Genomic DNA, 21,918 nt, shown 5'->3' with positions numbered 1-21,918 from the left:
CTCTTTGCGGCGGCCCGTCTCAATGCCTGTCAATCGCACTGATGGGTCGCAATGGTTTCTTCTGACCCAACCAGAGCCGCGATGGCCGTTTCAGTTCGGCGCAGGAGCGGGGTGGGGTCAAAGCCTGCTTGACCACCACTCGAGCGAAGCATCAACTGATACATTCGAATCATGGTGTGCCGCGCCCGCGCAACGTTCACTGTCGCCTGCAACTCGGGCTGGTATAACAAGCATCAGCATCCAGGGCGCGTGAGCCAAGCCGGCACACAGGCATACAAAGCCGCTGGTCATGGTTGGCCGGGTGCTTGGTGGCGCAGATTGGGCCGCGGTTGGCGTACAAACGGACCTGGGTGGCGAGCGACAACGTCATCTGGCCCAGGGCCTTGACGACGGCGAGCAGGCAGGGTAGAAAATCGATAGGATCAGCCAGAGCGAGCTCGTAGATGCCCGCACCATCATAGCTCAAGGCGCGGAGAAAGAGAAGGCCGATCAAAGGGGCGGGGATGGCGGTGCGCCCGTGACGGCTCGCCAAAGACGTGGGCAGGGCGAGCAGGGTCATGGTGAGTGCCACGAGTCGATCGTCTTCGACCACAAAGTCTTCCAAAAGTGAGGCCACGCGCGCCAAGGGTGAGCGCGTGTCGACGTGAGTCCCGTTCAAAGGGGGCTTAAGCCGTGTCAGACCCAGGTGCTGGGCCAAAGTCGAGGCCGTCTCTGGCAGTGGGAGGATGGCTGGCTGGTGCCACGCGGTCAAGGCTAGTTGTTGAAGGCGGCGGCAACAGGTCGCGCGGGCGCGTTCAATGTCTGGGTGAGAGGCGGCAGGCGCACTGTTGGAGGAAGTTGGCAAAGCCAGTCGTTTGGCTTGCTTGGCGGGGCGTTGGGCCAAGGACGAGTCTGGGGTCGGCAGGGCTAGAAGCTCACGGAGGAGCAGGCAGCAGAGGCGGTCGGCGGAGACGAGGCTGGTGGCCGCGTTTGCGTTGGGTAGGCCCATGAGGGTAGGAATCAGCACCGTGAGGGTTGTGGTCCACTTGGTCCAGGCAGACCAGGTCAGAAGGGCTGATGCAGCGTTGGATTCCAGGCTGCTGACCAAAGCAGCAAGGCATGGGCAGAGTGCCGAGATCAGGAGGTCCCAGGAACGGACGCGCGTGGGTTTATCTTGTTCTGGTGGTTGGCGACGCGCAGCAAACTTGAGAAGCCGGGCTAGTGCATAGTGAAGCCGGTTCCGAGTCTCAACAGTCTCCACCCGCAATGCTGCCTGTGGAGCGGGAGGTGATATTTTGGTACGCATAAGAGGAGGTGGGGGAAGGGATCAATATTGATCACCACGCCAAGCCGGGGTTCAACAAACCGTGGCAAGCCGCAGCAGAGGCACCAAGTGACGATCGGGCTCCGGAGAGTAGGCGCCGACCTTGGCATCGTCCGCCATCACCTCGGCCAGCGCGGTTGCCGCATCGGCGTCCAAATCAGCCCAGCTGGTCTGCCGGCGGGGAATGATCGATCAATACAAGCAGCTGGGGTGCGCAATGGGGAAACAATAGCAAAGCCAAGCATTCCAACCTGATCATAGCGCGCGCGACGTTCATTGAGGCTCTCATGGACAAGGTTCACCGCCAGAGCGGCGGGGCCCAGCAGTGTCTCAAGCTGAGAGGCGAAAGCATGACTGTCCGAGTCAGCCATGAGCCCGGTTTGCAAAATTTCAGCCCAATATCATTCCCCTGCTTCTCCTTCCATCCCCCCTTCTTTTTTTGAACGTGATTTCTCTGTTTTCAGCTTTTCCCTGATGTCTCCACCTCAAGCGCCCCGTTTGCCCGCCCAGCGCTTAAAGTCTGGGTCCCCCGATGCAGGCCAATTGGGCCGGGTGGGCGGGGAGGGGGGCGGGGGCGAACAAGTGGTCAGTCAGCGCCCGGTCTGCATCGCTCGCTCGCACAATTTGTCTGACAACCATGTTTTATCTGACAACACCGGAAAACGACCGCTACCAGGCGTCAGGCGCGAAGTTCGTCGGCGGGGGGGTCAGTTTATATGAATCCAGGGTCAGAACTACAGAGTGACACGTCAGAAGCGCTTCTCCGCTTCTTTGGGTTTCCTTCAGAGAGAGAGAGCAAGGCACCGTTGAGTGTTTGAGTGTCAACGTGGAAGTTTCTGTGTGTCATGAAACTGCTGGAAAAAGATCGCTCCTCAAAACAAAAGCAAAAAAGAGAGAAAGAGAGAGAGAGAGAGGCGACCATGTGTGTGTGTGAAGAGAGAGGGAGGCGAGTATCAGTGGGCGGCGCCATTTTTGAGCTTCACTGAACAGGTGCGAGAACTGGTGGGAGATCGGCTGCCGTTTGGCTCGGCTGCCTACGCCCCCACCCCGCCCTGCCCTTTTATGTGTCGTGATCGCGTATGGGAGAAAGGGGGCTCTGCCACTTGCTCGTCTCGAGCTACCCTTTCCTTGGTCGTGATGATGGTGATGGGCGGGGAGGGACTGTGGAGGAAAGGGCACAGCTTGCTCGCAGATCGCCTGATGGCACTTGAGCCTTGTTTTTGGAGATCTTTTCGTTTGGTTTTCTGGCAAGGCATCGCATCACTCACTGTTTGCACCATGTTATTCATTCCATAGCCAACATGCGTGTTCTTGCTGCCATCCTCGCGGTTGTTGCCGTGGCCTCGGCCACCGTCTACTTTGACGAGAAGTTTGACGCCGGTTGGGAAGACCGCTGGGTTCAGTCCGAGGCCAAGTCTGACTATGGCAAGTTCAAGCTCTCGGCCGGCAAGTTCTACGCCGACGCTGAGGATGATCAGGGTATGTTCCTCGTCGCCAGTGGCATACATTTGTCGAGATTGATGACCTTTGACCTCATCACCGCGAGCGGAGCAAGAATAGTATCGACTCTTGGGTGAAAATCACTGATCTCATTCCTGCACCTTGCTGATTTCGCTTGTTGATTGGTGTGCTCAGGTATTCAGACCAGCCAGGATGCCAAGTTCTACGCTCTGGCTGCCAAGCACGATGACTTCAACAACGAGGGCAAGGACATGATCGTTCAGGTGTGTGCCAGTTGAGGGTGATGCCTCAGTTTTGATGCTTGACCCTGCCACGTCAAACACGGCACGCTCACCGTACATGCGATCTCGCCTTGCTTGGGGCCAATGGCTGGCGTCGTTCTCCATGCATGATTAGTTTATTGTCAAGCACGAGCAGAACATTGACTGCGGTGGTGGCTACGTCAAGATGTTCCCCGCCTCTCAGGACCCCGCCAAGATGGACGGCGAGTCGCCCTACAACATCATGTTCGGTCCCGATATCTGCGGTCCAGGCACCCGCAAGGTCCACGTCATCTTCGCCCACAACGGCGAGAACAAGCAGGTCAAGAAGACCATTCCCTGCAAGTTCGACGAGCAATCTCACCTCTACACCCTCATTGTCCGCGCCGACAACACCTACGAGGTCCGCATTGATGGCGAGAAGGTTGAGTCTGGCAGCATCGAGGAGGACTTTGACATGCTGGCCCCCAAGGAGATCAACGACCCCGCCGTCTCCAAGCCTGCCGACTGGGTTGATGCCAAGCAGATCCCTGACCCCACCGACGAGAAGCCCGCTGACTGGGACAAGCCCGAGACCATTGCCGACCCTGATGCTGAGAAGCCCGAGGACTGGGATGATGAGATGGACGGCGAGTGGGAGGCTCCCAGCATCCCCAACCCCGAGTACAAGGGCGAGTGGAGCCCCAAGATGATTGACAATCCCGAGTACAAGGGCGAGTGGGTCCACCCCCGCATCCCCAACCCCGACTACGTTGCTGATGACAAGCTCTACCAGTACGACAGCTTTGGCGTCATTGGCTTCGACCTCTGGCAAGTCAAGTCGGGCACCGTCTTCGACAACGTCCTCATCACCGATGATATTGCCGTTGCCGAGGCCGCTGCCGAGGCCTTCCAGACCCGCGTGGAGGGTGAGCTGGCCATGCGCAAGGCTTACGATGACAAGAAGGCTGAGGAGGCTGCTGCCGCCGCTGCCGCTGAGGCCGAGGCTGAGGATGACGACGAGGATACCAAGGATGAGCTCTAAGCTTGTTCCCAATTTTTTTTAAACTTCCGTTTCCCACCTGATTTTTTTTTCAAATTCAAACACGTATCTGATACTGCACGAACCTCTGTCTTTAATCTGCGCATCATCACCATTTGACGCGTTGTGGAGGAAAGCAGTTGCTTTATCATTCCGATGAAGCTGACAATCCCTGTCTTCACAGATGTACACCCCGTTCAAAGTCAGCCGCCTCCAAGCCCCTTCACCTCTCTTTGCTCCTTTGTACCACAATTTGGTCGACAAATCTTTCCCGCCCAAAGAACTGTACAACGCCATGTCCATGCAGCACAAATTCCGATTTTCAAGTTGAGGGGGGCGAGGTGACTGTCCTGTGGCCTTGCTTGAGTATTTCTGTGAAATGTGTTTGGTCTTGTGCGCAAAGTACTTGGCGTCCTTGCAACGTGAATGATGGCTCACTTGACGATCAAGCCAGCCACTGCACCCGTCTCGGGCAGAGAGGGTCGGTTCTCCTGTTGGGGGTCGTGCGGCAAGAATTGTGGACGTTCCTCCCCGGTTGCCAAAGAAAATGACAGTGCCGCTGTCAATGCCTGCACCGACCAGATTGCGACCCACCAGCGAGTTTCAGCCCTGACCGACGACGAGCAGCGGCACCCCTTGTCTCCTACCACGACTGCAAATGCACTCGGGTTTGCTTCGCCTCCAACGTTGCTGGATTTACCCATCGAGCTTTGGGACCGCATTTTAGCACACCTACGGCCTTGTGACGCTGGGCAGCTAGCTTCAACTTGCCGCTTGGCCTGCGAGCGTGTACGCAACTCAGCTTGGCCCTGGCGTGCCATTGACGTCTTCTTGCACGGGCCCGAGCAGCACTTTTATGGCACACAGCGCTTGCTCGCGGCCTGGCCCCGTGTGCGTTTTATTTTCAAAGCTCGACAAGTCTCATTTGCGGATCGTCTCGGGGACGATCGAGGGCGCTTTGGTCTTGGTATGCTGCGCGCCTGGCTTGAGCTGGCACAAGCGCCCAACGTCGTGGGACTGGATCTTACGCTTACATCTGTACCAGCGCGAGTTGAGGCTGAGCCAGCATGGTCTGCCTTGCTGCAGCGCGTTGAGCTTGGTTTCATGGCCAACAGTTTGGTTCGGGAGCACTTGCCGGCTTTGGCACACCTGGTGTTTGTGGACTTGAGCTATAGTCATCGCCTGACCACCCTTGCACCGTTGGCGCGGGTGGACCAGGTCGTCGCCGCGCACTGTCCTAATCTACGTAGCGTCGAAGGCCTGGCCTGTAGCTATCTCAATGTTCGGCGCTGCTTTCGGCTTCATCGGCTGGCCAACCTGCCTCAATGCCGGCACCTCGACGCACGGACATGCCTCGGCTTGTTCGACCTGGGCCCCAACATTGGTATGACACACCGGCTTGCCGCTTGAGGGAAGTGGTTCGATCGTGTCCACAGGCTCACGTGGTGGCTCGTGTCTGTAGGCCACAGCGACACAGTTGTCATCCTGGCCGACTGTGTACAAGTTCAGGACGTGCGATCTTTGCGTCACGTGAAATCTCTTGACATCTCAGGCATCCCCGGCCCCATTCGCGGGCTTGAAGCGCTCCGCCGTTTGCCCGAGTCCGCATGCTGACAATTAACGATTTGTCAGCATGTCATATTTCGCGAGTTCGAAGGGGAGTTGTGGCAAAACCTGTGTGTTTGTGTTCGTTTGGTCGTGTGAGAGTGGAATCAAAAGCCAGGCATGACGAAGAAGCAGATGATGATGTCGAGCAGATTGTTTGGGCCTCACACATCATCAAGCCAGCAGTCATCGTCGAGGACGGAGCCCAAAGGACAGTAGAAGATATGCAGCACCAACATCACAAGACTGGTGCAACACGAGAATTGAACAAGTCAAGAAGGGGGACGATGAGCGCCACGCAGTCAACAAAAGCGTACAAAGTCTGAACACAAGCTAAAGTCTGATCATGGATCAACGCCCAAGAGCATGTCATGCGCCAAGCACTTCCTTGAGATAGGCCTGCACTTCAGGATAAATCTTATTTGTTTCCGTGCCCTAGAGGTCCAACAATCATGAGAAGTCTGGCTTTACTGGCACTCAAACAGGCAAAACAAGCCACACGTGAAGTCAACAACAACAAAGATGCCAGTTGACGCCGGCAAAGCATACCGAGAAGGTCACGACGCGGTCACCATAATAGTTGATGATGGGTGCTGTAGAGCGTGCGTACTCTGCTAGGCGTGCTCGCACCGTCTCCGGCTATCGAAGCAGTTACAAAGCCTGGTCAGCCCTAGCCCATGGCGATTGGGGCGAGCAACCTTGGAACCGCGTGGTGGGGGCCTGGCTGCAGTCGAACCAGGGCACAAACCTCGTCATCAGCACGACGCACAAGCGGCTCGCCCGTCACATCGTCTTTGCCCTATGTGCCATGGAATTATAGAAGAAAGAACATCGATGAAAAAAGGAAGCTCACAGGTGGCAGCGGCCTGCGCTTGATGGACAAGCAGAGCGAACAAGTTGGGTCTAAACCCGAGCTGAAACCAACCTCGACCTTGGGGGGAGTAAATTGAAGGTTGTAGATGCGGCCAGAGCCGGGGTGGAAGAGGCGATCCTTGAGACGCTCGACAATGGTCTCACTGGGCACGTCAATGTTGAGGATCGCACGAGGGGCAACCACCTCCTCAAGACGCTCTGCCTGGGGAACAGTGCGAGGGAATCCATCCAGTACATAGTTGCCATCGGCCTGGTCGTTCAGGGTAGCCAAGACCAAGTCCACCACATCCTAAATTTTCCGGGTTGCCGTGGCACGTGAAGGCATATGTTGGAGGTTGGAGGTGGCACGCGCAAGTAATAGGTAAAGCTGGCACGTACATCGTCGGGTACCAGTCCACCCGCTTGGACAATGCTTTGCACTTTCTTGCCCAGCTGCAAGAGCGGCGTGTTGCTGAGCGGTCGGTGGGCCGTGACATACATGGATTGCACGAGGCAAGGGCCGGGGCCGGCGCTTCACCTACCTCTGTGCCTTCGCGGATGTGTTGTCGGATCATGTCGCCTGTTCCAAGGATGCGGAGGCCAAAGTCTGCTTCAAGGCGCTTGGCAATGGTGCCCTTGCCACCGCCTGTTGGGCATGAAAATCATCGTTGAGGGGCAGGTGAGGGGCACGTGGAGATTCTCGGCCGGGTGGGCCACTGTGTGTGCGACTGGCGTGCGGTACCAACCTGGCGGACCGCAGAGCACAAAGCCTTGACGAGCTGCCAGCATTGGGAGATGGCCGCCATCAGATCTGAATGAGCGAGAGCCAAAATGGTTTATCGGGCCGGGCGGCATCATGGACAGATTGCAGACTGACCTTGCGTGGACATGAAGCTCCGCTGCAGGGTGGCGCGAACGCCCAGAGTCAGACCGCGGCGCCACATGCTTGCAGTGGTGTTGTGTAGTCGTCGGAAGTGCCGTGCACCGGATAATTCAAGCCAGCAGAAGCGGGGGCAGAGACAACCCTCCTGTCGAACAAGTCGTTTGGCACGCGCTGGCACAGCACAGCAGAGCACAGAGAGAGAGAGAGAGAGTCTGATGACGAGGAAAATGGCGCCTCCCATGAACGGATGGGAGTGCGAGAAGAGAGAGAGATTGTAAGAGAGAGAGAGAGAGAGAGTTTGAGAGAGAGAGATTGAGAGAGAGAGAGAGAGAGATTGATTTTGAGAGACACCAAGAGCTTCATTCTATTTTGGCACGAACACACACATGATGAGAGTTCAAAACATCAACAAGAGTAGCGTTACGCGTTTGATGATGTGGGGTATGATGGGCAGCGGGTTCGAGGGAGAGCAGCAGTCTGGAGGAACAACGGGATTAGAATAGCCGTGTCAGCGAGTGTGAGCGGGTTTGAGCGGAACACCAGCTTCGGCGATACGCACTGCCATTTTGCTTGGGCATCGTCGCTCGGGACGCAGTCTTGATAAGGAGCCGTTCGCGACAACTTTAGGCAGGTTGATCCAAGTCGAAGGTTGATAGCTCAAGTGTAGCAAGATTCACACTTACATCCTTTCGTTCGTCTTTGGCAGGCGCGAGCACGTCAAGGTGTGCTGCAGTCACACTTTCTTTCCACACATGATGCGGTATCTGCGAATTTTGTTTCTTTGCCATGATGCAATCCGTTCGGAACAGCAAGGAGAACTGATAACAACTACTGTTATCAACAGCATCCTTACCGACCAAATGTCAGCCATTTCCACACACCGCAGGCTCACAACTGACCTGCCTGCTGCTGAACTTGAAATTCGAGTCAGACCCGCGCGCTGTGCTCACGCTTGCCCTCGCTGCAGGGGCAGGGACGCGCACACTCATCAGGGGTTGGATTTGACCGTCGTGAGATCCTGGACGATTGACGGTGTTGATGCACAGCTCTGCAGGCGCGTGCAGCGATCACAAGCATTATGGGCCGAAGTATGTGTCGGGTCATCTCCGGTGTCAGCTAGCTGCTCGACGGCGCGACAAGCTCATGCATGCCCGTATGCGTGCCCGGGGACGGCAACCAATAGTTACACTGGATTTGCTTCGCAAGCGTGCTGAGCACAACAACAAAGAGCTGTCCACCCTGGAGGAAGTCTCCTTGCATCAGGAAAATCTGGAGAAGTGGGTCGCTGCAACCTGCGAGTCTGTCGCGACGCCCGCTTGCAGGGCCTTTCTCAATTGGGGTGTTGGGTCCTAGGATCGAGCTTCTCGACACTGCCTGCCGCCAATTGCAAATTCTCTATCTACAAAACAACATTATCGGCAAAATTGGTCAGCTCACCACTGCCACCTGTCAGCTCTGCGACGTGTCTCGCTCCCATGGCGTCAGCTGCTGCCTGCCTCTCAGATCCTCATGAACGCACGACCTTCGCGTCGGCTGCGTCGTCTTGGTATGACCGCTGCAGAGAACCTTCAGCGCCTCAAGGAGCTCCGTTACATCAATCTCGCCCTGAATAACATTGTTCGCATTGAGGGCCTTCAAGGTCGGCCGGTGATCCTGCCACTCATCACGCCGTCTAGAGCGTCGCTGCTCCATCCGCTCTGCACCATCGTGTTGACGCAGGCTTGGCTTTGGTCGTTTTCCAACAGGGTGCGAATGCCTGGAAAAGGTGGACTTGACCGTCAACTTTATCACCGATGTCACAACGGTGACTTCTCTACGTGCCAACCGCAATCTCCGGGAACTGTGCGTTTGTCTCGTTGCCTTCCCGTCTCTGACTGGCCTGCTGTTCCATCCTGATCCACACGGGCAAACCAGAGCCTGTGTGCGCACGACTCTCATCATGATCATTGCTGAAAACGCTCGATCCCTGACCTGCTGTCATGCTCTTTCCTTCAGCTATCTGACTGGCAATCCCTGCACGCAATTCAAGGGCTACCGCGAGTATGTCATTTCAGTCCTTCCCCAGCTCCAGCTCCTGGACGGCAAGGCTGTCACGCGCTCGGAGCGCATTCTTGGTACGCAGCTAGCACTATCGCGCCTTTTGGTCCGCCAAACCAGCCGAGTGCCTTCTCGCCTCTTGCTAAATTATAGCTTTTGTCGTTTCAGCGCTTCAGGACTTTGAGCGCACTCAGAGCAGCATTCGAGCTGCCATTGCCGAGGTAGGGCGAGCGTGGCTCTTTCATTCTGATGATAGCGAGGAAAAAAAAAAAAAAAAAGAAGCAACATTCAAACTCTACTTCAAGACCGTCTGTTTTACCTCACTGGCCAGTCGCGTTTGTAGACTGGTGAACTGCCCGAAGTGACCACGACGGGCATCGATGATGATACCTGGGATCGTATGGCGTAAGGCGGGGACCTCTCATGCGGGCTGGGTTGTCAACAGGAGGGGGCTCAGTAAACGTATCGGATTGATAACCATGTGTGGTTTGCTTGCTTTCACTGGCAGGCGTGGCGAGGAGGTACCTGAGCTGTCTGATGAAGCCCAGAAGCAGTTTTGGGAGGAAGAGACAGAGCACACGCCTCAGGCCCGCTTCATGATGCAAAAGAAACAGGAGGCTTTTCAGCGCGCTGAAGACATGAAGCGCAATCCACCCCCACCTAAGAAGGAGCGGCGCTTTTTCCGTGGTATGTTGTTCGCGTGGTGCACTTTTGTTTTTCTCTTGGCACGCCGTCGCGATTTGAATGGCAGCCACAAAGGGACATGGAAACACCCATATCTCGGCGCCTTGACCAACTGAGCTCATTACTGGTTCTTAGACGATGGCACGCCCCTCAACATCAACGAGGGGGATTGGGACTTTCGCCTCTTGGGCCAAGAGTACGATAGCCAGGTGCGGCTAAGTCTTTTATCACACGTTGCAATGATGTCAACGTGCGCGTCTTGTTCGTGCTCAACCCTGCTGGTTGGTGTGGATTGGTCATAGGCACTAGAATTGGATTTCCCTTGCTACCGACATCTGGATACGTCGCAGCTCGAGGTGGATGTGCAGCCGTACCACGTGCGCGTGGTGGTCAAGGGTCGTGTGTTTCAGCTTCATCTGCCCGAAGAAGTCAAACCAGTACGAGCTGCAGGGTGGCGTCAAGCAACTGTTGGAATGAAATGTTCATGCCTCCCTTGCTCATGCTGAATGTGGCGCGTTGCTGCCGTGGTGCGTGTGTGCTAGGACTCAAGCTCCGCCAAGCGATCAATGGTGACGGGGCACTTGTTGATCAGCATGCCCAAGGTCAAACCCGTGCTGACGGCTCGGGCACGAACAGCGCGAGAGACCGCAGCGCCCGCATCCACCTCGAGTGCCAGCGCGTCCGATGCGCTGGCACCGGCCGTGGAACGCCTCGAGGTTGGTTGACTTGCCCCCATCAGGCTCGGGCTGTGTGCCACCTTTGAGGCTTGGAGCTTTGGGGAGGCCCACTCATCCGATTGTGGTTGCGGTTGTGGTGCTAGCTTGAGGAGGAAGAATCTTCATCGCGAATTCGTCTGGACAACATTGTGGACGAGGCGGAGCGTGCGGCCCGCAATAAGAAGCGGTCGACGCCCTTGATCCAAACCAAGGCTGACAAGCCCACAGGGCCGCGAGCCAATGACCCCGATTTCGTAGATGATGATGACGTGCCACCGTTGATGTAACAGCGGGCGGTTCTGCGTCTGCCGCCACACTCCAATTGCAGAACGCCGAGCGTTCAATTCACGCGCGCTTTGACAGGCCGCTTGCATGCGTTGACTCGCTTTTGTATGAATCAACTCTGCGCATGACACCAATCCTTGCTTTCCCAAACATGGTGCTTTCGGGTCGGTAGGCCCATTTGCCCTTTCTCTTTCGCCACGAGAGAGAGAGAGGTTGAAAGAGAAGCAGGGCAAAGCAAGAAAGGAGCCATAGGCCATCCATCCCACCAGAGCCAACTTTGGGCTGCAAGCCCAAGTGAGTCTTGGCCTCCACCCTACCCACAAAGGGCCTAGCCCGTGACACCCTGTACTTGTGGGGCCATGACCGGTTTTGCTTCCACGTGGATGACCGAGCTCAGTCGCCGTTTGGTGATTGGATGACAAAAAACATTGTTTTGATCAGCAACAATCAACCGCCCAACTGTTTGTGCAGACGCAGGACTCGCCATCGTCCAGCCTGCACGCCCCCCAGTAACGGTTTCGGCAAGCAAGCTGATGCAGTTATGCCGATGCCCTTGCTGCTTCCTCTTTGGAGGGTCAGCTGTCGTTTTGGATGTTCTTCAACTACGACTTTACATGTTAGTAGACAAGGTAACCGGCGTATCTTGGTCGTGGTTTCTTTTCAGCAGCATCAGTTCCCGCACCTTAAAAGTGGCATGAACCTTGTTGTTGTCATACCTGATCACCTCGAGCTTCACATGCCATTGGCCCCTAAGGGTACAAGGGCATGTTGTCGGACTGCTCCAGGGTGATACATCCAACCAACAAGTGGTCTGCGTGTGCAAGTTCTTGTTTCTGCAGCATGGTGACATCATTTGTGAGCGCCGTTCGCCACTGTGTGCATGTACCGTCGCCACGGCGCATCGGCGCATCTCCGCTTCGCCTCTCTTGTACCGTATATTCAATGCTTGCGGTCCAAAAAATTGCGGAATGACTTGAGGGTGTTGGGGCTGCCATTTGAGAGGCTTCTCAGCGGCCTCACAGCCCCGCTGCCATTTCTTTCTTAACGAGCTCTATCTCACACGTGGATAAACCATTCCTCACATGGTGTCCCATGTTGGTGTGGCTTGGCACCACAGGTTGCGAATTTGTCAAAAACCCACAAAACCTGAGTTTACATTTGCAGCAAGAACAAGCAGTAATAAGCAGTAATAAGCAGTCACAAGCAGGAACAAGCAGGAACAAGCAGGAACAAGGAGGAACAAGGAGGAACAAGCAGGAACATCAGCAAAATGCCGATGTGTGGGATTGCTAAACGAAATGGGTTAGGAGGAGACATCACACATGGATGCGGATTGCACCGGTCGTGGATGAAAGAGGAAGGGGCACCCTCCTTCCTCCTCACCCCGTTTCCGATTGCTGGGGTTGCCGCGTCAGACTCGACTGGCATTTTCGAGTTTTTCTTCGCGAGTCCGCCAGTCGTGCATCGCCATTATGCCCAGCAAAGCTGATATCTGTGTCATCTGCCTTGATTGGTCAGTCGTGGGCAGTCAGTCACCCCTCTGTCCTGCTTGATCTCATGTTGGAGGCAGACTGCCACTCATGCTTGTTTCTGGTTGTGCCCGCGTGGGGATGCGACGTCAGGCTGTACAATGGTCCCGGTTCCCTGCAGACGCGGCCAGTGGTCCAGCTGGCCGTATGTGCACATTACTTTCATCGCGAGTGTGTGGCTGAGTGGATGAGCGAGCATCACTCGTGTCCCACCTGTCGCTCGCACGCTGCCGTCACTCGGCTGGCCTGCACCTACTTTGGCCGCATCGCCCACCTGCCCAAAAGCGAAAATTCCGGTCAATTGCCCTCCTCCGTTCATGCCCTTCTTGACAGCATTGAGACGGCCCTTGCGGGCAGGTGCGTTCTCTGTTCTGGCCTGGTTTGCATACCCAGCTTCGCCATCGCCCGGAATCCGATCGCGTCTGTGCTGACCTCACGCTTGCCGGATCTGTAGTGATTTGCACGCCCACGAGCAGCACCAGCATGACTTGATCATCCGCCGCACCTGTGTCAGCATTGGCAAGGACAAAACCCGGCTAGAGCTGCCATTGACACGTCTTGTGGTAAGAGCTGGCCGCCTATTCAGCTCCCATCCGCTGTTGCCGGTCTTGCCTTTGAGCGGGGTTACAACATGGCTCGCCAGCTCACTCTCCGTTTCCGCGACTTCCAATGCACGTAGAGCTTTCACGTTAAGGACAACCTGGTCATTTTGGTTGAAGGCCCCGCGCTCGACGCGCTGGACAAGCGCAATGCCTGTCATCTCTTACTCCTGCCCAACATGGACAAGGCCCAGCTTTGCATGGATGTGCTGCTCAAGACGACTCGGGCTTTTGCCGAGCATCTAGCCACCCGGTCGGGTCCCAACAGGCCCCTCGCGGCCAGTCGCGAGAGCATCAACAGTGTCGACAGCACCGACAGCGCCGCGAGTGTCGACCCCACTCCAGAGCAACCTGCTCGGGTGGCTGGAACTCATCGCAACCGCTCGGTCAAGGCGTGATGGTTTATGCGTGCTGGCATGTCCAGTTGCAAACCGCTGCGCGGTTGCTTGCATGGCTACCTCATGTATCTTGTCCGTGGAAACGATTACCCTGAAAGGCGAGAGGCCTCTGTTCATTCTTGGAAGCCATGTCGAATATGTTTGTGCTTTCTTTTGCCGTGGCAGTCTGGGTCCGTCAGCGACGGCCAGGCTGTTTGCGAACCAGAAACTATTTTCAATCGAGCTTGTTCGTCCCTTTTTATCTTGGCGGGGCCTTTCTTTTCAGAACACCACATGTTGGCTTTTCACAGCCTTGGCCTCTGAGCGCGCACCATGGACCGTTGAGCCCGTAACGAGGACGCTAGTCCACAAACCGCCAGAACCCTGTCACGTGGGTCTGTCTGGTGTGTCTGATCCTTTGATTCTTCTTGCTGATACTTGTCACTTGATGATATCAAAACGGCTGCGGGGCTGCGGTTGCACCTGTGTAGTTGCATCACCCAAGAAGAACACACAAAGGGGCGAACAACCCTCAAGCCTTGCCTGTGACACTTGGTATTTGTCCAACATGCTTTCTCACGGTGCCATTCGGCGAGCCTCGGCCGTTTGGAGTTTGCTCACGACCCACAATGCCATTTAATGAAACCGAAAAGGGGGTTGGGAGACATCAGAGGTAGGTACTTCCATGGAAGTCCCCCCTGTCTCGCCCTATCTCACCCGCAAGGTCGCACTTGATGAGCATACGGGGGCCTACCAATGCCCAAGGAAGGGGGCAGCCATGTACCTGCTGAACGTATGATACCTGTTGTGTACCCTGTCTGTCCCTGTAATTATTGGTCAGTCAGTCAGTCAGTCAGTCAGTCAGGGTTGGGACATGCCCGTCCCGCGTTGGGAGGGGTGAGGGGGTTCCTGTGCAACCTATTCAAAGCTAAGCGCCAAGTGAGCGGCATTGGCCACAAACGTCCTCACGTGCATTAACATGTAAATCCCGTTACGCGTGCATGTGCATATGAGAACAACGTAAGTGTGTGTGCATACCTAATCACTTGCTCACGTGCATGTGGTAGTCAGGTCCTTGTGTTCTTGGAGCGACATCGCCCATGTATGCAATTCTTGGCAAGGGCAATGAATTTCACCCTTTGAAAGTTGAAAACGAATTGTAAGCATGCTTTCAGCCCCCTCTTCTTCGTCTTTTTCCTCCAAGCTTAACGTCGTTGTGATGATCATCCAAAGGGAACAGAAGAAGAAGAAGAACAAGAAGAACAAGAACAAGAAGAAGAAGAAGAAAAAGAAACACATGAAGCCATCACCCTTGGAGGAGAGGAAGGAGAAGAAGTAGAGGAAACACAGGAAAACGAGCAAGGCAAAGCCTGACCGGGATGTCATACGATGTCGTAAGGGGCGGAGGGAGACACGTGCAACAGGTTGTGTGGAAAACAGCCTCTACCTCTTCCTCTTCCTTTTCCGTTTGGAGCTGTCTCTGCCTCGTGATGGTTCATGTTGGTTCGACTCCTCCAGAGTGCAGCTGGCGGCAGGCTTTGGGCTCTAAAACTGCGGCAGGTGCGAGCGAGGTCGGCTTGGCAGTGCATTTTTCATCTGGACTCGTCGCCTCGCTCGACTCTTTTATTCACTGACTAGCTCCAGCCCGTGGCACGGACTTGCTTGGTCCTCCCCAATTTTTTTTTTCTTTTAAAAAAAAAAGCACCCAGTCCGCCAATTAGGTTTGCGTTCAACAGCCAGTGCGAGCCCAGTCGCATTTTCCTTCTCCTCCTCGGCCGTTGAAGAACAAATCATACACACCCACACACACGCACCATGCCTGGAACCAACAAAGTTAGCCGCCGGGACACCTGCCCGATTTGCTTGGATCACTTGGTGGAGGCTGGGGCCCGTGCCCTGGCAGGCCATGTGGTGCGCCTCCGAGCCTGCGGCCACTACTTTCACCGGGAATGCATCAATGACTGGCTGCAAAATGCCCACACCTGCCCCACCTGCCGTGTGCAGCACCCAGAAGTCCCCATGACCTGCATCAATCTCGGTAGCATCTCGCTCAGCCGTGCCGATGCCCCTGAGCCCGGCACGCTCTCGCCGGCCGTGGAGACCTACATTGAAGCCGTGGTGGAGGCCAGCGACTACAGGTCAGTCCATTTTGTGTTTCATCACCCCCGTTGTAGTCAACGCCAATCCTTACCAAACCCAATTCCCTTTCGATGCGTGTTCTGGTGCCTCCATAGTCAAGCTGACAAGCAGAAGCTGCGTCTTCGCGGCACGCGGGTCGAACTCTTTGCCCCCGTTTCGTCGGCCCCGTCCCAAGACAAGGGCAAGGGCAAGGACAAACCAACCCACCAGCGCCTGCTCAACCTCCGCCTTGAAAACCTCATTGTAAGATTGTGGTCTCCACCACCGTGAAGCTGGCAAGCCTTTTCCTTTCTTCGTCCCACCGGCCACTGGCTGGACCAACCACACCCGACTGATGCCAACCTTTTGTTTTGCCTACGCAGAGTTACCATTCACTGCGGGAGGCCGTGATCTTGATGGAGCAGGTGGATGATGACGGGCACAAACGCCTGGTTCACCACATCTTCCAATTTGAGTCCGAGCTGTCTGCCAGCCGCTGCGTCGGCCGTTTGCGCGATGCCAGTACCGCGGTGCTGGAGAAACTGCAGCGCCGCAACGACTCGCTCATGGCTTCGACCGTCTCCATTCTCTCAAGTCAAAGCGACTACAGTGACGTCAGCCTGGCCAACAGCGCCACCAGCAGCGCCGCCAGCAGTACTGTCAACAGCAACCGAAACTCCATCATCGCCTGATTGTCGACATGACCATGGTACTCAACTAGGTGGCTTCGCGGCCGGCCTGTATCGACCGGCCGCCTCCACCCCCCCCTTTGAGATCTTCCTTCTTAAGCTAGCTAGTTTAGTTTGGCTCCGGTGCAACCGTCAGCGTGCCATGCACGTGTGTACGTATTCCAAGGTTGTTGATCCGTGAGTTCTTCTTTAGGCTCTTTCACTAGTTCTTGTTCTTTACTCTCGTCCTTTGAATCTCCCATGCTTGAGCGTGCGGAGAGTCGTGTTTCTGCTTTATCATCTCTTTTGATACTCTCAAGGCACCTACAGGTGACCTTGTGCCACCCTGCCATTACTCGGCGATTGAATCGTCAAACCTGAGGTCTCAAAACCCCGTGTTTTTCACGCGGGTGCTGGGAAAGCCTTTGTGCGCCGTGCGCATGACATTGGTTTCGATGGGTTGTTCCCATGAAGCGCTGCAGCCAGCTCTGTAGATGCCCGAATCGATTCTATACCACACGATTATCATTCTCACGAGCAAGACACACAATGAACTCGCAAACTCATCAATGACAGCTACTCCGATCCTCTTGGCACGTGTGAGCTGGCGGACCTGGGGTCCCAGCCAAAACCCATTCTAAAAAATCCTTTCCTTTGGAGGAAAGCGGGGAAATGCTGACGGCGTTGCGACCGCTAGTCCTTCCTTCCTACCAACCGGAAGTTTGCCTCCTTCTTTCCCTCCAAAAAAACTAAAATACTTTGTTTCGCCAGGCTCGGTGCGTCGCAGGTCAGCAATGTAATGTGACTGTATCGGCCTGAGAGGTTGAGAGGTGAAGGAGGTTGAGAGGTTGCGATGAAGCGGCGGAAAGAGCTGGGGCAGAGCCTCCGCTGCCACTCTGTCACTGCCTTGTCGTTGCGCTCTTATGAACCCAGTACGCTACATGTGTGCATTCTTCGTTCGTGTGTGTGTGTGTGTGTGTGTCATTTTTCTGTCTTTAAACAATACCTCCTCTTTTTTGAATTTTCCGGCGGGATCGTACGCCTACCTCTTGAAGGGACAGGCGGGGCGGGGACAGGGGGCAGGGTATATTGGTTTGGTGTTTTGGGCTTGGATTGAGGAGGCGAGACGCAGGGGAGAACATGAGCTACAGCTGGGATCATGGCCCATCGTGGCGAAACAACTCGAGTTTTGTTGGGTCGCTGATTCGGGAGACCGCGGAGGAGCGTGATCGACGCCTGAAACGCGAAAGAGAGCAGCGCGAAGCCCAGTACGTGGTTGTGCTCATTCGCCCTTTGACCTTGTGGGCGGTGCTGCTGCTGTCAAGCCTTCATCGGGGCCTGCCTTATCAGACAATGTCCTCTGTGGCTATCTTTGCCATTTTTTTTTTTTCGTCTTGAATTGGACCGCTCATCCTCATCCTCTCTCGTCAACCTCAGGGAGGCACAGGCGCGAATGGCCGAGGCAGCGGCCCTGGTGCAAAGCGAAGCCGCGGCACCACTGCCTCCTTCGTTGGCCCACGATGACGCCGAACTAGCGGAAATGCGCGCCGAGGCTGACCGAATCCGGCGCGTGGTTGACGAGCACGAACGGCGGGCACAAACACAGTGGCAACATAGCTATGTAACCGCCCAGCGCGCCGACTTGGAAGAGCTGCAACAGCTTACTGCACGCAATGATCAAGAACTAGAGGAGGCAATGTTGGCCCTCGATCGGCTCCAACAACGCGAGCGCGAAGAGCAACGTCGGGCTCGTCTTCAGGCATCACAGCTCGCGCTCCTCGAGCAGTCCAACAACCCCTTGGGGCTGTACGCGCCACACAGCGCTCCGGTGGCCGCCTCTGCACCCTGCGAACCCAGTGCTTCAGCAGAGGCGGGAAAAGTGCCTCCTGGTAAAATGGGTCTGGGTGAGGATGGCCTCCCGGCATACGACCGGGTGCATGCCGCGGCCGAGCTGTTCAAGCCCCACGTTGACAACTCTTTGGCGCAGGACGCAGATCCTTGCCTGAGTCAAGCGGCTTGGCCCCTGCCGACAGAGACGCGTCGTTGTGCCTCGTGCTTTGACCCCTTGGTCCCGGTGGCCGGATCCAACAAGACGCCTCAGCGGGTGGTGCCCAAGGGCAGCACGTTGTACCACGAGCGGTGCTACCTACTGCAGGCTGCGCCGCACTGCGCTCACTGTGGTTGGACCTTGATTTCCCATCCCGACCGTGATCTGAGCGGCGCTTGGGGCACGTACAAGGGCAAGCGCTATCATGTTGAGTGCTACCAGTATTTTGCCGGGCCCCGCTGCAAGTCGTGTTTTGATGTCATCTTTGCCAACCCCGCAAAAAACATTAGCGGGCACTGGATCACGCTGCCCGATGGCGGCTTTCTTCACTCGGAATGCGCCGGTATTCCGCTAGCCGAGGCTGCGCTGGCGCCGCCGGGCTATGATGGCCCCAAGTCGGACAAGTCGGACAAAGGCCCCGGGGGCAGTAGCAGCTTCTCATTGAGCAGGGATCTGGGCGACTTGCCCCCTGCTTATGACACCTAGACTCAAGTGTGTACCGTGTCCTCCATCGCAACCGCAGGCCTGCTGGGATGGTCGCTACCCTTGATGGTGCTCTTGTGACGGAGAACAGTCTTCCCCTGCCCAAGTTTTTTTTTAAATTTTACATGCTTATCTCGATCGCACGCTCGATGTGCTGGTGCCCAAACACATTAAAACACAGCTAGCCGACCTTTGGCGTCTCTTCCGGCAGGGCTGCTTGCCAACGCACGCGCTCCCCGCAAGCGTGTGCGACCGCTTGATCGTGCCATTGCCGTCCTTGGCTCTTTTGAGTGTCAAGGCCTGGTCTCTGCGCGCAGGAGAGCGAGGTACACAGACACAGACACAGACACAGAGAGACACAGAGAGACACCGACGCACACAGACACAGACAGACAGACAGACAGACAGACAGACAGACAGGCACAGACACAGACACAGAGACACACAGACACAGAGACACACACACACACACACACACACACACACACACAACACACACACACCCCAACTTTATTCTTATTGCACCACCGCGGTCATTCAGGGTATCGTCGTGCTCGCAAACGTTGAGAAAGTTTCCATAATCCTTATAACGAGAGTTACTGCAGCCCTTGCCGTCTTTAGTGTTGTGTTACAACATTTTTTTAAAAAAAAATTTTTTTTTTTGCGAATTTTTTTTTCGTTTTGTGTTTTCTTTCAACGTTGCAAGCATGACGGCGTCGGGGACCAACGATTCGCAGCTGCGGCTGCCGCACATCATCGCCTCCAAACGGGATGGCAAGGCCTTGAGCCCCGAGCAGATTCATCACTTTGTCAAGGTGGGGTTGCGTTGCAGCTTTTCATGCCGTGCCGTGCCGTGCCGTGTCGTCCCAGCCTCAACGTCACACGCCCCCCTCTTTTTTGGTGGTGTATCAGGGTGTCGTCAGCGGATCCGTGGCTGCGGAGCAGATTGGCGCCCTGCTCATGGCCATCTACTGCAAGGTCAGCTGTTTTGCTTGCTGCTCATTCTCGCTTGAGCTCTTGTTGTCTGGTGACGATTGGTCGAATGCAATACACTCATTCTATACCCATCTCCGCAGGGCATGGATTGGCAAGAGACCACGGAGCTGACCTCAGCCCTCCTCCACTCGGGCACAACCCTGAGTTGGGACACCCCACATCCCGTTGGTCATTCGCGTCGCGCGACATGAACTCAACCAGCCGCGGCGTGCATTGTATCGATTCCTTGCTGAGCCGCCTCGGTTTGTCTGCACACCTGACCGCCTAGATTGTTGACAAGCACTCGACGGGCGGCGTAGGCGACAAGATTTCGCTGGTGTTGGCCCCAGCTCTCGCGGCCTGTGGCTGCTGGGTGGGTTTGGCGTCTTGCTGTTCATCTCGGAATCCTTGACACACACCACACATGACATGATAGCACATGCTGCCTGGCTCAATACGGGTGTGTTTTGTAGGTGCCCATGATCTCGGGCCGTGGCTTGGGTCACACTGGTGGCACTCTGGACAAGCTTGAAGCGATTCCTGGCTTCAGCGTATCGCAGTCCAAGGAGGACGTGCGTGGGGGCCGAGTCATGCTTGGGTTTTGGGTCAGATACTCGCTGGTCGCCTTGCATGATACCTCACCCGGTGTTGGTTGGCATGCTGCGATAGATGGAGCAAATCTTGAGCAAGGCTGGGGCCTGCATCGTCGGTCAAACCGAGTTAATCGTGCCGGGCGACCGTATCCTCTATGCAGCCCGTGACATTACCAGCACTGTGGGCAGCCTGCCCCTCATTGTGGCCAGCATCATGTCTAAGAAGGTGGCCGAGGTTTGTGGGCTTTCACGCATGCTTGAGCAGGTTTCAGAGCCAATTGGTCACAGGGAGATTCACGTCTCTTTTTTTTTTTCTGCTTGCAATAGGGCCTGCAGCACCTTGTCCTTGATATTAAGGTTGGGTCAGCAGCCTTTATGCAGACGGAGAAACAGGTGTGGACCGTGGACCGTGGCTCGGGGGCTCAGCCAGCCTTTTTGTGCAAGTCTCACCCAGTAGCTTTTTTTTTTTTTTTTTTTTTTTTCGACAGGCCCGTGAGTTGGCCGAGGCCATGGTCGAAGTTGGCTGCAACCTGAACATCGAGACCACTGCCGTTCTCACTGAGGTTTGTTGATGGTGCCATGCGTGAATCAAGCTCTGTTTTGTCTGACCCATCCGACCCTGCCTGTGGCTCTCAATCGAACTATTGATGGCCGCAACATAGATGGATTGCCCCATCGGCAAAGCCGTGGGTAACGCCGTGGAAGTAGTCGAGTCCATTCGGGCGCTCAAGGGCGAGGTATGGGGTATCAGGCTGCTCTCTATGATCTTATGCCACAGACGAGTTACCAACGCAGTCAACTCACCCGTGTGCCGTATCTTGCTGCTGGGATTGATCAAGGGCCCGGCCGACTTGTTGGAGCTTGTGACGGTCGAGGGCGGCCAACTGCTCATGCAAGCGGGTCTGGCAACCAACCTGGAGCATGGTCGCGAGCTCATTGCCAACTCCCTCCAGGATGGCACAGCCCTCAAGGCTTTCCGCACCATGTGCGAGGCCCAGGGCGTGTCCTCGGACACTGCAGCCGAGATTTGCGAGGTAGGCAGGTTGCACCGGTCCGGTATCCGCGGCAGTGCGCATTCATTGATTTGTGCCAATGTACTGCCCTGGTTGGTCTGGCCGTGATAGCAACCCGAAGCGGTGCTGCTCAAGGCTACCAAACAGCAGACCACTATCAAGGCATCCACCAGGTACGCTTTGGACTGCGAGCGATTGTGGCATTGCGGGCTTGAGATGTTGATTTCTTGATGCATAACGTCGTATTTCGCAGCGGGTTTGTACAGCACATTGAGGCCATGCCGTTGGCGGAGGTGTTGGGAGAGCTGGGCGCTGGACGCCAACATCCAGTAAGTTTAAACATTGCGGTGGAACCGAGTTGAGATGTAGATGGGTATCATGTTCGATTCACATGTCAGAGGAGAAGACA

At 55.8% G+C, this 21,918-nt stretch overlaps 10 protein-coding genes across 10 annotated transcripts; 7 read left to right on the top strand and 3 right to left on the bottom strand.

The window, feature by feature from the left end:
• Window positions 1-29: 29 nt before the first annotated feature.
• Window positions 30-1,674, bottom strand: MONBRDRAFT_24160 (uncharacterized protein; the record flags this gene model as incomplete). Its single annotated transcript, XM_001744410.1, has 4 exons — window positions 30-218; window positions 347-1,252; window positions 1,346-1,474; window positions 1,555-1,674. 4 exons carry the CDS (start codon window positions 1,672-1,674, stop codon window positions 30-32), a joined length of 1,344 nt encoding a protein of 447 aa, XP_001744462.1.
• A 473-nt stretch (window positions 1,675-2,147) lies between these two features.
• Window positions 2,148-4,119, top strand: MONBRDRAFT_20407 (uncharacterized protein). Its single transcript, XM_001744595.1, has 4 exons — window positions 2,148-2,293; window positions 2,600-2,782; window positions 2,939-3,027; window positions 3,161-4,119. The coding sequence occupies exons 2-4, from the start codon at window positions 2,605-2,607 to the stop codon at window positions 4,046-4,048; spliced, it is 1,155 nt and encodes a 384-aa protein (XP_001744647.1). The 5' UTR covers window positions 2,148-2,293; window positions 2,600-2,604; the 3' UTR covers window positions 4,049-4,119.
• A 355-nt stretch (window positions 4,120-4,474) lies between these two features.
• On the top strand, window positions 4,475-5,455 carry MONBRDRAFT_6985 (uncharacterized protein; the record flags this gene model as incomplete). Its single annotated transcript, XM_001744594.1, has 1 exon — window positions 4,475-5,455. The coding sequence occupies one exon, from the start codon at window positions 4,475-4,477 to the stop codon at window positions 5,453-5,455; it is 981 nt and encodes a 326-aa protein (XP_001744646.1).
• A 564-nt stretch (window positions 5,456-6,019) lies between these two features.
• Window positions 6,020-7,392, bottom strand: MONBRDRAFT_21342 (uncharacterized protein; the record flags this gene model as incomplete). Its single annotated transcript, XM_001744409.1, has 7 exons — window positions 6,020-6,085; window positions 6,200-6,289; window positions 6,399-6,449; window positions 6,576-6,812; window positions 6,902-6,955; window positions 7,045-7,148; window positions 7,380-7,392. 7 exons carry the CDS (start codon window positions 7,390-7,392, stop codon window positions 6,020-6,022), a joined length of 615 nt encoding a protein of 204 aa, XP_001744461.1.
• A 147-nt stretch (window positions 7,393-7,539) lies between these two features.
• On the bottom strand, window positions 7,540-8,173 carry MONBRDRAFT_24157 (uncharacterized protein; the record flags this gene model as incomplete). The annotated part of the gene is made up of 2 exons (XM_001744408.1): window positions 7,540-7,749; window positions 8,069-8,173. Coding segments are annotated over 2 exons (315 nt in total), but the record flags the coding sequence as incomplete, so codon positions are not given.
• A 394-nt stretch (window positions 8,174-8,567) lies between these two features.
• Window positions 8,568-10,741, top strand: MONBRDRAFT_1116 (uncharacterized protein; the record flags this gene model as incomplete). The annotated part of the gene is made up of 10 exons (XM_001744593.1): window positions 8,568-8,662; window positions 8,739-8,812; window positions 8,947-9,024; window positions 9,131-9,227; window positions 9,381-9,499; window positions 9,591-9,769; window positions 9,941-10,109; window positions 10,242-10,315; window positions 10,409-10,543; window positions 10,649-10,741. Coding segments are annotated over 10 exons (1,113 nt in total), but the record flags the coding sequence as incomplete, so codon positions are not given.
• A 1,923-nt stretch (window positions 10,742-12,664) lies between these two features.
• Window positions 12,665-14,951, top strand: MONBRDRAFT_36491 (uncharacterized protein; the record flags this gene model as incomplete). The annotated part of the gene is made up of 4 exons (XM_001744592.1): window positions 12,665-12,993; window positions 13,091-13,199; window positions 13,316-13,594; window positions 14,817-14,951. The coding sequence occupies 4 exons, from the start codon at window positions 12,665-12,667 to the stop codon at window positions 14,949-14,951; spliced, it is 852 nt and encodes a 283-aa protein (XP_001744644.1).
• A 454-nt stretch (window positions 14,952-15,405) lies between these two features.
• MONBRDRAFT_36490 (uncharacterized protein) lies at window positions 15,406-16,916 on the top strand. Its single transcript, XM_001744591.1, has 3 exons — window positions 15,406-15,750; window positions 15,847-15,994; window positions 16,114-16,916. The coding sequence occupies exons 1-3, from the start codon at window positions 15,428-15,430 to the stop codon at window positions 16,420-16,422; spliced, it is 780 nt and encodes a 259-aa protein (XP_001744643.1). The 5' UTR covers window positions 15,406-15,427; the 3' UTR covers window positions 16,423-16,916.
• Window positions 16,917-17,509: 593 nt separating this feature from the next.
• Window positions 17,510-19,051, top strand: MONBRDRAFT_36489 (uncharacterized protein). Its single transcript, XM_001744590.1, has 2 exons — window positions 17,510-17,666; window positions 17,836-19,051. Exons 1-2 carry the CDS (start codon window positions 17,539-17,541, stop codon window positions 18,929-18,931), a joined length of 1,224 nt encoding a protein of 407 aa, XP_001744642.1. The 5' UTR covers window positions 17,510-17,538; the 3' UTR covers window positions 18,932-19,051.
• A 584-nt stretch (window positions 19,052-19,635) lies between these two features.
• MONBRDRAFT_31810 (uncharacterized protein) lies at window positions 19,636-21,871 on the top strand (the record flags this gene model as incomplete). Its single annotated transcript, XM_001744589.1, has 12 exons — window positions 19,636-19,743; window positions 19,841-19,906; window positions 20,005-20,088; window positions 20,193-20,276; window positions 20,377-20,475; window positions 20,573-20,731; window positions 20,824-20,889; window positions 20,985-21,059; window positions 21,159-21,233; window positions 21,336-21,530; window positions 21,621-21,682; window positions 21,763-21,871. 12 exons carry the CDS (start codon window positions 19,636-19,638, stop codon window positions 21,869-21,871), a joined length of 1,182 nt encoding a protein of 393 aa, XP_001744641.1.
• Window positions 21,872-21,918: the final 47 nt, after the last annotated feature.

The sequence above is a fragment of the Monosiga brevicollis genome, genomic scaffold (genome assembly GCF_000002865.3).
Source record: "Monosiga brevicollis MX1 MONBRscaffold_6 genomic scaffold, whole genome shotgun sequence".
In the NCBI taxonomy this organism is placed as follows: Eukaryota; class Choanoflagellata; order Craspedida; family Salpingoecidae; genus Monosiga; species Monosiga brevicollis.
Note: the sequence above shows the minus strand (reverse complement) of the source record. Positions and strands in the feature narration are given on the sequence as shown.